This window comes from Etheostoma cragini, chromosome 12, assembly GCF_013103735.1.
Source record: "Etheostoma cragini isolate CJK2018 chromosome 12, CSU_Ecrag_1.0, whole genome shotgun sequence".
Classification (NCBI taxonomy): Eukaryota; Metazoa; Chordata; class Actinopteri; order Perciformes; family Percidae; genus Etheostoma; species Etheostoma cragini.
In genome coordinates this window covers 16,403,152-16,415,808 of record NC_048418.1, presented here as the reverse complement: position 1 = coordinate 16,415,808, position 12,657 = coordinate 16,403,152, and the positions used below count along the sequence as shown (strand labels likewise).

At 41.8% G+C, this 12,657-nt stretch overlaps 2 protein-coding genes across 9 annotated transcripts in view; one reads left to right on the top strand and one right to left on the bottom strand.

The window, feature by feature from the left end:
• Positions 1 to 770: 770 nt before the first annotated feature.
• fam131a (family with sequence similarity 131 member A) lies at positions 771 to 6,807 on the top strand. Of its 2 annotated transcripts, none has more exons than XM_034887237.1 (5): positions 771 to 1,039; positions 3,517 to 3,628; positions 3,729 to 3,905; positions 5,643 to 5,780; positions 5,924 to 6,807. In XM_034887237.1, the coding sequence occupies exons 2-5, from the start codon at positions 3,538 to 3,540 to the stop codon at positions 6,421 to 6,423; spliced, it is 906 nt and encodes a 301-aa protein (XP_034743128.1). In that variant the 5' UTR covers positions 771 to 1,039; positions 3,517 to 3,537; the 3' UTR covers positions 6,424 to 6,807. The 2 variants fall into 2 exon arrangements, with proteins under 2 accessions (XP_034743128.1, XP_034743129.1); XM_034887238.1 differs by lacking the exon at positions 771 to 1,039 and adding an exon at positions 3,043 to 3,290.
• A 408-nt stretch (positions 6,808 to 7,215) lies between these two features.
• Positions 7,216 to 12,657, bottom strand: part of clcn2a (chloride channel, voltage-sensitive 2a) — a 40,361-nt gene continuing 34,919 nt past the window's right edge. For 5 of the 7 annotated variants that reach the window (XM_034887216.1, XM_034887213.1, XM_034887214.1 and 2 more), the window contains 5 exons: positions 11,673 to 11,741; positions 11,098 to 11,136; positions 10,896 to 11,000; positions 10,043 to 10,129; positions 7,216 to 9,908 (listed from right to left, as the gene is read on the bottom strand). In XM_034887216.1, the coding sequence (XP_034743107.1) occupies positions 9,393 to 9,908; positions 10,043 to 10,129; positions 10,896 to 11,000; positions 11,098 to 11,136; positions 11,673 to 11,741 (816 nt within the window). In that variant the 3' untranslated portion in view covers positions 7,216 to 9,392. The remainder of the gene's footprint in view (positions 9,909 to 10,042; positions 10,130 to 10,895; positions 11,001 to 11,097; positions 11,137 to 11,672; positions 11,742 to 12,657) is intronic. The other 2 variants (XM_034887217.1, XM_034887218.1) reach the window with 1 other exon arrangement.

Here is a 12,657-nt window from a genome sequence, read left to right as displayed (position 1 = left end):
ATCAATATTGAACCCAATGCTCTATGTAAGGAATATTTTAAATTAGTTTATGGTATATCAATGTTATATCAATTATGTTCCAGTCTTATGGGCTTAAAGGGTTATATAACACTTTAGTTCAATGTTTTATAAGACGTAGGCTAATAGTAAGCAGAAAACTTCATTTTTTTAGAGTTATATTTGTCAACAATTACTCCACCTGAGAAGCATCCAGCTGTGCATAAACAGATAACATAATGAATGACAATATAGTAAAACAGTTGAAGTCATATAAAATATGTTTACTTGAAGTTCTCATTGTTGAAAATAATGTTGCATAAATACTCACTTTAAGATGCCCTATTATCGGCACATTCTAGTGTGTTATCAACAATTTATTAAGTTTATATATAAAAATCATCACAAGCAACAAACCGTGAATGTGGGACTTGCTGGTAATCGAGCCTCTCTTGTCTTCGACTCGATCTCTTGTTGTATAACTGGACAAATAAGGTCAAATTGACATGACGGCAATCTATTTTTACCACACGATTGTTTTTTAGATCTCTCCGGCGTTTTCTTGATATCAGACCGCAGTACATGTTTGAACATTAAGCGCATGTCCACCCTGCATGCGTCCTGTTGAGTGTGTTTACCAAAGGACTGCGGATGTGCTGTGTTTTATGGAGCGACAGGTGAAAAGCTGCTTGCCGGGGCCAAAGCTGGAGGTTAGGCTGCTGTATCTTGGCTGCACGGGAAGAGGGGTTGAGGATGGGGTGGGGGGGGGGGGTGCTGTGACACCGCCTTGCGTTGATGACGCTTGCCATCGGGAGACATTTGGACAGCCTATGCAAGCCATATAGCCTGCTGAGCAACAAATGGTGCGTCTTTGCTGGAGACCTAACGCTGGAGTTAGGAAGATGTTTCCGCAGACTGAGGAGGTTTAATGATCCACTGCAGAGACTGCTGCAGGGGGGGGGCAACCCGCGCGCCATCATCTGTTGATCGGATTGGAGACAATTAAGCGCATTATCATGAGCCACCGCGGTCCGACTTAAAGGTAGGTACCCAGAGTCGTAGACAGGGGGATCATGCTTAGAGGTGCATATAAAAGGCAGGGGGCTCTCGGCATCTCCGTGCTGTTTATCCGATACAGGTATGGAGCTATTATGGAGATGGAGAATTCAAAGGTTGCCAGGAGACCCGCTGCATGCGCGTCTCTCGTGCGTTATTGTCCTCATAATTGCACGCTACTAGGCCTGCACCCATCAATGGCGGAGATGATTGTGTGCGTTATTTGGCCGTCAGCATGTCGTTCCTGTTGCTCTAAATTTACAGAGAGAGAGAGAGAAAGCATCACATCAACACTGCAGCTCCTTCCATTCATTCCAAACACAAGATGTTTGGCTGCAGTCAAACTGGCTCAACTCCATCCCACTTGTTGGTCCTCTATAAGTCACATCACCGGCTGTGTGGATGTCAGAAGATCATGCTGTTGTCAAAGAGGCACACAGCAGTCTGCCCCTGTGGGGAGTGGGCACAATAATTCAAACACCTCATGAAAAATGACTTAAAGCAACAAGGTCATTAGACTGCAAGCGTTGCTACACATGTTCTTGTTGTTGGGATGAATGCTAATTAGCAGCACTTGTCCGCTGGTAATCAGCATGTTGAAGTGGGAGTTTTTTCCTAAAGCAACACCACACAACTAACTGCTCCAGAGAGGCCAAATCATGTGCAGGTGTACCAGTTTAAAAAAAAAAGAGGCAAATATCAAAGGGAGTCATTCAACTTATGATTATTTTCATTATTGAGTCATCTGTCAGTTATTACACGAACATGTTCAGTTTACAATGATAGATAAAACAAAAAACTCATTTTGAGAAGCTACAATCAGGGAATCAATGATTTAAAGCAGGTATCAGCACTAAAACAGATAACTGCATCAACAGATGAACACAGGGATCACACATTTAAACCAGATGACAGTGATGTGACCTACAAACCGTTTACAGCAGTGGTTACCAACCTAGGGATGCTTAACTGGATAAAACACTACATACAAAGTTATACTACGTCTCTTTATATTAGATGTTTTCTGCCTTCTCTCAAAAGCTTGCTCTTTGAATTCAATTCATTTTTATTTGTGGTGTCAAATTAAAACAGAAGTTATCTCAAGATGCGGATAGAGTAGGTCTAGACCACACTAAAACTTACAGAGAACCAACAAATGCCCCCAAAACTACACCTTTTCTTCCCCCAACTTTTTCTGGTTTGCTTAGATTATCCCAATTAAACGGGGAAAAATCAAAATTTTGCATAAGTCAAAGACTCTGACAAAGGTTATTTCTTGTTTTTTTTCCTGAGACACAAACTAAAACAGGTTGGGAATGGTGTATAGTGTGTAGGTGGTGACAAATCCATGCTAATTGGCATATGACTTAAAATAATCCCCATTTCTAATAGTTCTAAGTAAAAGTTGATTTCCGTTGCGTGTGTCTTATTTTGTCAGCATGATTTAAGAAATCTGTGCCTGAGTGTCAGGAGGGAGCTGACGCCACAGGCTGAACATGTGGCGTGTTTATCAGTGTTGAGCATGAGTGATGTCTGCCGTGCTCACAGGTATATTTTGCAGCTCATGCTTACCTCTGAGGAGTGGTGAACGCCGCTCTGGCTTCATATCACTGCCTCCCAGCTTCCTACCTTCCTGGGTACCTCTTTCTACTTTAAAGTACGTAAACCTTTAACCAAAGTCTGCTTCTTGAGCTGCTTTGGGAGCCGATCTGCTTAAGATCTCTGTCAAGCCATGTGCATGCTCACAGTTGTGTCCAGGTAACATGTATCCTGCTTCTTGAAGGACTCACCTGTCATAAAAACAAGACAAACTCCACGCTGCTCCAGTAGATTTCGCTGACCCAACTGATCTACTGGGTGCAATCAGATGTGTGATATTGTTTTTGGACATGGAGTTATTTGGGTAGCAATATCAATTTTTTATATGGATCAGCAGCTTTGGAGCTGCTTACCAAAGCTGCTCAAATGTCATGTGATTGCCCGGTCCACAAGGAGACTGTCCCCACTTCCATCACCTCCCTCAACCCCAACCATTCTAACCGGTTTCACCGGCCTACTGTAGCTATAGCATTACAGTTAATGTAGGGCGTGGCTGTTTGCTTGTCTGCCTGGTGGTTTAAACCAGTAAACCCAAGCTGTGACTTCTGGTTGTGTTGGTTTGGTGCGCTGTGACACCATCTCTGTCCACGATGAGGATGAGATCAAGAAGTAGAGAAAGAAGGGAGAGGTAGGAAAAAGTTTTTTTAAAGCAATGCAGATCTTCGTTTGAGATAAAGCCTTTTATTTTTGGAATTAAGTTCTCAGTCATATCAGAAAGTTTCTCGCAGCCTAAATATGGGAAAGTAAACATGAATATTGAAGTAGCGGACTAGTGCTGGATGTGACGCACAACAGAGCTTATGTGTTGTTTTTGTGCAATGGTGCAAAACAACGAGTTTTGCTTAAATCTAATTTGTCTTGCAGGTGAAATTCGAGGAGAGCAAAATGATTCCAAAGTCAGGAAAAGCTCCGGCAGACTCGAGGAAAAGTGTCGGTATCCATGAGTTTGCAGCCCTTGCCAGGTCTTCCTTAAATGGTAGTGGCCTTTTGACTTATTGTGTTTTTCAACTATGATGACATGTCTGTGATTCAAGTTACAACTTCATACTTTGACCTGTTCCTCGTTCTGTGTCCAGGTATCTCTCAGGCAGTGAAGGACCATGTAACGAAGCCCACCTCCCTGGCTCAGGGCCGGGTCGCCCACCTTATTGAGTGGAAAGGTTGGCCCAAACCTGCGAACCCACAGCCAGCCGCCCACTTTAGCTCTTACTGCCACCTGACTGAAGGAGAGAAGGAGGCCCGGTTTGCTGCAGGTATTCATCTCTGTAGTCTCGCTTTGTCAGACCTTACTCCACAGCGTTGCGTGGGAGGGTCTGGCTAGTCCACACAAAATTCTGGGTTGTGGGAAAAACATGCTCTGGTTTATTGCCGTTTCTCTGTCACTGCAAAATATATTAAAAGAGGAACTTGTTTTAGTCTATGTGTACCTTCAAAGGTTGCTTTTTGTCTTTGATTGGACAGATAGTCTAGCTAGCTGTCTCAGTTTACCCTGCAGAGATCTGAGGACCAGTTAACCACAGTCCTCGTAAACCGACCGGAGTTTAGAATTTCATCACAAAGAAAGCTTAAGGTGACGGACATCTGGCCAAAATGAAAGACATATGCTGGAATTTCCCAGAGTGGAAGGTTGAGGATATAGACTGTCATCTCTGAGACTTTTAGCCAAGAATATGTTTTTTTATCCAGCTTAGACTGTGTAACTAGCTGATCTCTGCACATGCATGCTTTTTACTTAGCTTGGTTTAGCTCCAGCATCATCTTCTGGCAGGCTGCCACCTTCAGTCATGCACCTAATCCCCTAAAACTCCTGTATGTCAGCGGTCCGCTCCGCCCACCACGCTGTCTTTTGGGTGATGGCTTGTCTTGGCAGCAGATGGTGGCCTATTATTTAGACACTCTCCCAGAACACTTCACTGCCCACCAATGGTACAACAGCTCCTGCTGTTTGGCTGTGACTCATCATGTCTGGTGCCGAGGACATTGGCGTGGTTGGATCAAGAGAGAGGATGATAGAGAGAAAGAGAGAAAGAGAGAAGTGGGGTACACAGTGTCTGAACAACATGTACATCATAAAGACTTTATCTTCGTTTTGTTTACACTTTGATTATTGCTCCAAAATAAGGCACTTAATCCTGCATTGTACATTTCCAAAATGCTTAGTGACAAGAGATGCAACAATTAGTCAACATAACGATTATTAGATGTACAAAATATTAACATTGACTGTTTAGATCATGAACTAATTGTGTGGGTCACATTAAAAGCGAAAGAAACACTTGCTGATACCAAATGTGAGTATTTTTTGTCTCTTCATTGTAAACTGAATATATTTTTCTGGACTTTGGTTAGACAAAATTAGCAATATGAAGATGTACTCTGTTAGACACATTCATTCAGTGATTGCAGTCCTCTTTAATAGGGTTGGGCATTGTTTGGATTTGAATGATTCTGAGTCCAATTCTGATTAATCGTTTCGGTTCCGGTTCTTATCGAGTCTCGATTCTGATTCTTTAAGGGGTGGAATTAAAACGGGTGCTTATTTCACAAATAAGAGGAACGTTTTATTTTTGATTCAATGGTGGGTTGTTGTTGTTTTACAGGGCAAAATATAGCCACACTACAGAACCACTGCAACACAACAAGCACCTGGCGTTATCTAAACCAAAACCTGCGCATATTCAATTTGGAAACCTAAATCCTCCAATCGACTGCAATGAAACAATTCTACTGGAATCGTAATTTTTGAACCGATTCCAAGTAGGAATCGTTTCTCGATGCTCAACCCTACTCTTTAAGGAGTCACACAACAAATCTGAGACATCAAGAAGAGAATTTCATTTATTGTTAGCATTTTTTTTTAATAACAACTGAAAGTTTAAATAAAACCAGGAAAGAAAATCACCATTTGGTTTAAATGGTCACGGGCAGACACACACAACTTTCTGTCCATTGTAAAGGCTCATTCATTTATGGGACGTGTGTCTCTGCAGGAGTGGCTGAGCAGTTTGCCATCGCTGAGGCTAAGCTGCGTGCCTGGGCTTCTGTAGACGATGACAACGAGGAAGACCCTAACGAGGAAGACTCCTACACCAACGGACAGAATCAAACCGCCTCCAACCAGAACGCAGGTATCCACCGTCGCTACCATTTTGTTCATTTTCATCACTCATCGTCTTCATTAAGGCATCATCACTGACAAAATCATCTTCCCGTCCTCTCCCCCAATTTTCCATCCATTTCCAGGTGTTCTGACTTTTTGCTCCTCCCTCAGACGTGGCCTCGTCCAATCCTGTGAGCAGAGCGCCGTGCCAGCCTGAGGTTGATGGCGGCGAGGCACCGCCCTCCAACAGCCGCAGCGGCGGGTGCAGCCTGCTCTGTGGTAGGCCCGTGTCTTACAATGACCCACATTCATCCCAGACCAGTTCACCTACTTTAGCCAGCGACTGCATGAGTCTCTTCCTGGAGAAGGAAGAGGAGCGAGAGAGGCTGGGTGGTCACGTGGAGCAGGAGCAGTGCAGCGAGGGCTGCATCCACAACAAGCCTGAGTGGAGGCCTCGGGCCAGGAGCAGCAGGTTTGACTCCTGCTACTCCACCTCTCACTCTGAGTCTCCTGAAGAGGACGAGGAAGACGAGGACGAGCAAGGCAGCGTGTTTCATGAGTTTCGAGCGTGGCATTCCAGCCGGAGAAGCTTCTTCTCCGACCGGGCTTCCTCTGGCGTTGCGTCTTTCGATGAAGAAGAGAGGGATGAAGTAGAGGAGAAGAAAGAGTAGTTGATGTGATGTGTTGTCTATCTTTGTCTTTTTGAGTCCGTGGTGATTCTGGATATGACATAATCTATTCTGCTTTCACTGTAAACCTCTCTCCACCTCCTCTTCTTCCTCTGATAATCTCTTCTCCACTCGCTGCCTTCTGTCTCTCATCCTCTAGGCCTTTCATGTACTGATGTGTATACAGTATATCGGAGAGTTCAATCAGAACGATTAGCTGTTGTTTAAACTTAGGTTTTGTACATTTTTGTGAAGAGTCATGTGTTGCATTGGTTTTCTATGGATATTTTGTATTGTTTTTCTGGGTCATGCTGTGTCGTGAGTCGGGCTATGTTTGATACTGAATGTCTGAATGTCCTGCTTATATATAAATACGTTGGGTTTTTTGGAAAGATTTTGTTATCTTTTTTCCCCACAAACTAAACATATAAGGAAAAACACAAACTCAACCTTTTTTTAATTTAATCAATCACTCATGTACAAAACAATTTCATGTTCTCTGAAAAATAACAATGGCTGTTGGATTTTAAATGCATTATTCTCCTATGTACAGTAGTATGTAGGTAGATCTCATCAGTGTATTCATATGTACAAAGCATATACAGGCCAGTGCCATATAAAGGGAGATACTACAGACTTATTGCTTAACTAGATACCCTGCAAATTAGCGTATACTCTCTCTACATTTAACTCCTTAAATGTTGTCTTATATGGCAAGCACTACTTCACATTCTATATGCAAACGAAAAGTAATCACGCCAATAAGTCGTTGCACAAATGTTTACACATTTTGAAAAAATGAGACGGAGTTGCTGTGATGATATCACATAAGATTGAAATATGGCTCAAAAATAGGACAGCATGAAGCTTAAAAACATTACATCCGTTTGAGGGTCATAACAAGGACTCACACACACCCGTTGTTCTACTACAGTTTGTGGGTATCACTGTGCTTCACAGTAGTTACATTTCTCAACATTGTATAAGAGGCCAGGCTGGATTATATGTACTTTCATAAAGGTATGTGTAATATATCACGGTGTTAATATACAGGTCACATTCAAGTGTGTGTGTGTGTGTGTGTGTGTGTGTGTGTGTGTTGTTTGTTTGTGTGCTCTGTACAACAGCCAGTATTTTCCTTTCCCTCTGTTTGTTCACTTTATCATGCTAGAAACACGTTAAACACACAATTACATGAAAATGCAGAGGCGTTCAAGTGACAAGACTGACAGTCTACATTGCCCTTATTGAATCAGCCCCTATAAAGCCAAACAAGGCTACATGTGCAGAAAAATGATACTCATGGTAATTACAATGTGCTTCACAATTATTTGAAGCAGTGTAATACGCTTGATAAGCCTTTGGAAGCTGCCTTTGAACAGTTGATTTTGGGGGCTGATATTGACACCAATATTTGGTAGTAAAATGAAAGAAAATACAGATTATTACATGTGTTGATTACACTAGAGTCTTGACAAACTGATGACACTGTAGCTATTAAACCATTACTGCATCATTACTGTAGTTATTGCTTATCAGCCAAAATAAAACCAACACCACTATATTTTCTTATTATTAGCCATTAATTATGGCCCTCTGATGTATTAGTCCAGTGCTAGTGAATAGGTAGTAGTTTGAACTCATAACACCATGTGCTCATTAGAATGTTTTGTCTTTGTTCTTCTGTGCTTTCCTGTCTATTATTTGCCTTTTATTTGTCTCCTTTTATTATTGTCTTCTCTCTCTGCTTGCAATGTAATTTAAGTCATGTAAATACTTTTATTTTTAACAAAAGCCATGAAAAGACCAAACTAGTGTTATCATTGCCTTCATGGAGCTCCACAAAAACTATTAAAAACAGTAAAATTCCATATACACATAATCCTTCTGCTCACTTTACTAAAATTCACAGCTGAAAAAGGTAATATTTAGAGTCATTTTACCTCTAGTGCCCAGCCGTTTCAGAAAATGATTTAAGTAATCTCACCTAAAGGTCCATTGTTAGATGTGCTCGAGCTTTCAATAATTTCACCTAATCAGATCTTGCTATGTTGTCTTGAAACTGTTTTCAAGGCCATTCTTGACCTAGTCTCAACTCAACTTTTAAGCTAACAGAAGTCGTTAAAGTGATTAGTAAAAACAGATTTTAACATCTACAATTCCACAACAGCTGGGCAAACTCCATCTGCTGATATAATCAAAAGCACCAAAACAGCAGTTCAAATTCAGATACGCTAAACATTTGTTACCCCACTGATTTAGCATTGCACTCCTTTAACATAGTCAGTCTCACAATGGATAGATTTAAAAAAAAAAAAAATGGAGGGATATAGTCTTTTATACTTCACAAATTTTGTCTTGTCAAAACCTTGAGTCTACAATAGTGGATAATGCAGACTCAAGGTTCTGACTGTTCAACTCGACCGCCAGTTCGGTCAGAGATTCGGGTGTGTTATTCTAACAGCAGCAGCTAATGCTGCCTCAAGCCTAGAGGCAGAGATGATGATTGTTGTCTTAATTTTCCAAAGTTGTATTCTTCAGATCTAATCAGGTCGACTTTATTAGCCCTCACACTGCTCCCTCTGGAGCCACAAAAGGCTTTTTACAACATCTTATTCCACAAATGCAGAAAAACCTCCCAACACTTTAATGAAATGTGTTGTGATAGGAATCAAAGAGCCACAGACAGGACAGGGAAGTCAGCGAGAGACAGATAAACCGGTTTTTGATTTGGTCTTTTCATGGGATTTTGTCAGCAGTATTAAAAATATAGAATAAAAATAGCTTTATCCTGTAAAACAAGCATTTGAGGCAAAATAAGGAATGTCCCATCTAGTCGTGCCCACGCTCACTCACTCACGCCACACAATGTTAGAAACACAGGTATCTAGGCTGGACTTTTCAGGGGCGAGTGACCTCTACACATGTAAGACATATCAACATCATGAGGCGACAGTATGGATCCCCTCCAATCATTCTGTTTGATGCTTAGTGTGAATGGGGTTACCCTCTCCTTCAGGTTCTGATTGGTCTCTGCTCATAGATGGACTCCGCTGTTCTTGCTCCGTGTTGTCTGGCTCAGGAGTGTGGGTGGGGGGGTCATAGTCACAGGCCAGCTCCGATTCCTCAGTGTGGGAGGGGCTGCAGTCAAACGTAAACTCTGATTGCTCCTCAGTGAACGAGGGGCTCTCCTGGAGCACCAACTCCGATGACTGGCTTGAGACGTCACCGGGGCTGGTTTCAAACTGCAAATTGGATTGGTCTGAGAAGTTGACAGGGATTTCTTTGTAGGCGAGATCTGGCTTGTCCACCACATCAGGACGCTTGGGTTCGCGTGGCAATGAGAGCCCCCTGTGGCGGATGCAAAGCTTGTGTAGTTCCGTTACCTCTGATACACTTGTGCTGTTCCCACTGTCACGGAAACTGGCCAACGGAGGACGCACTTTTACTCCAGTCACCGTCACTGAGCCCTCTATGGCTTTACGCAGCTGGAGATACAGAGCCCCAGCCAGTGGGGAAAGGAAGAAAGCAGTAAAAGGGAATAGCGAGAGAGCATTAATGATCATAAACAGAAAAAAACATCTATCAGAAGCTCAAACAAATAAAAAGGAAACATGCACACCTCTTTGAGAGAGACCACTCCAACCAGACGCCCCATGCTGGTAACATAGGCGTGATCCAGACCCAGCAGAGAGAAGATAGTGTGGGTCTGTGGAAGAGGAGAGATGGGTCATGGCCTTGGTACAGTCTCACAAAGGGCTTTTATTTGCATTTTGGATCATGGTCATTGAAATTACTATACCAGGATCAGACTTGATATTTTAGCTTTTTAGGACTAGGCATACAGAAATTCTTGCTGTGAGATATGGCTTCGGACGCCAACCACTCATAGCTTGCCATATTTTACATTGTGTGATGTACATAGGCAATAAGAAGGTGCCAGGGCCTGACTTCACTGTTTCACCTGGCAACAAAAAAAACTGATGAATGACCACCTCATGAATCTAGATCCCTGTGCCCTGAAGATGGGCTCCAATTTTGCTACTTTAAGTATATTTTGATGTGATATGTGATAATATTAACTACATGGGATAACTGTCCAGCCGGATGCTCATTCAGCTGATATTCTGCAGCATTAATCAAACCATTAAAACACCACTAACGAATTACATTATAATTAAGTGTCATTAACTTTATTCAACATTATTCAACTAGGATTCACGGACCTCCATGTCCTGTATGTTAGGCTTTAACATTAAAAACAGAGAGGACATTTAGGCTATTGGTTAAACTCACAATGAAACTAGATTTTGTAGTTGAAGTTTATATTTCAGCCCACTTGTAACAGGACTTAGTTAGGTAACTGCTGAAAAATATCTGGAACATTATTGTAAAATATGCCTATAATAAATAAAATAGCCAGCTATGGTAAAGTAGCCAATGTCATTTGGGGCTTTTTTTTGTTGAAATCGTGCCTTATGCAGAGATGTTTGCTCCACCAGCTGGAAGGGAGCGGGATCAATCTTGCAGTTCTTGAAATCCACCGGCTCATCGAGCTGCTGCTCCTCCCACTCTGCTATCTGCAATGAGAAGGATGACAAGACACTACAACTTCTGAACTCTGAGTTGTAAAAGTCATTTTTGCATAATTTCTAGTAAGTGTAATGTATGTCTTACGTCTGATGGGGACATGCCATCTTCCACTTCAGTAGAGTCCTAAAAAGATGAAATAAAGTAAGACATACATTGTCCATGTTTATACATTGTGTACACTACATGATGAACCAGCACGTACACATTACACAGGGCACAAACTGAATAACATACAACATAGAGTTTCAGTGAGAGAAAAGTTTGGTTTATGGGTCCAGCAGGGCACCTGCTACTCGGTACCCATAAAACCATACCGACACCAATAACACCATTAACTTTAAGAATCAAGCAGCTTCAAATAAACACAAAACACATTTTCCAAAACACACGATGACACTACCACACACAGAACAAGCATCACAGCAGTCTAAAGTGAAAGCTGATGAAACATTTGCTTTAACACTGGTGTTGAAAAGAAGATGAAACCGTTGCCACTTTAAAAATCGCCTCATCTCTCTCACACACACTTTGCTCTCTCTGCAAAACCACTCTAATGCTTTGACTGGCGCACTACTAATATTTTAGTCCAGCACTCATTACGTGTGTGTCGCAAGGCAACGGTTACTAAGCAACAGTCTCTAGGCGGCAGACAATCTTACCGCCATGGAGATCCTCACTCGTTTGGACTTGGGCTTTCTTTTTTCAGGAGGAGCCGGCCCAGCCGAGCTCTTCCAACCGGGGAGAGAAGGCATCAACAACACAGCAAAACATTAAGAGAACATCTTACTCGGTGTCACTGCAACATTGGATCCAGTATGACTTCTGCTGGGAGAAGTCCCTGAGATGCAACCACAATGTTGCTGAAAGGGTATAATTACTACACCACAGATGACAGTGAGGGCACAAAATCTGTACATGAAACCCAATGTTCATACAACATTGGGTGATTGATACACTGCCAGAATAAAGGTTTTTGAACATTATAACATTTTTGTTTCTTCAGGAGCTTTAAAGTTGAATTTTTTTTTGTATCCCTCTATTGTAATAACTTTGTTATTCATTTGACTTTTCAGTTTAGAGCCATGCATTTTTGTAATTTTGCTAACAAGGGGAATGGCATTAAATCGCCTACTGGTTGTTAGCAATTAGCTCAATGGACCGCTGTGCCTCAATACAACCTCACGGAGCTATGTTGACTGTAGACTCGCAGCGTTGTTCACAAACAGCAGAAACAAAGGAAGAATCACACAGTCGGGGCTGCATGATATTTACACTGAGGGAACTATTTGAAACCAAGACTCCATGTTATAATGGCTGCATCATTACATCTTATGTAAATATGTAACATACACATTTTCCCAAAAGCTGAAATTTGGTAACTTTGGAATCTCCCCAATAATAATAATAATAATAATACAAGTTCTGTGGGTTTGAACAATGACTGACCCAAGTGCATCAGCAATGTTAAAGGGGTTTAAAAATAGACAAAACACTTTTACCTGACACCATCATGTATTGCTTAAAAGGTAACCAACAAATGCTAACATGTAGGATGTACAAAAACGTTTGACTGGCGGTGAATCTGATATTTAGTGAGGCGGCAATGACTCACAGAAGTTTTGCAACAAAACTCCACAGCATGAG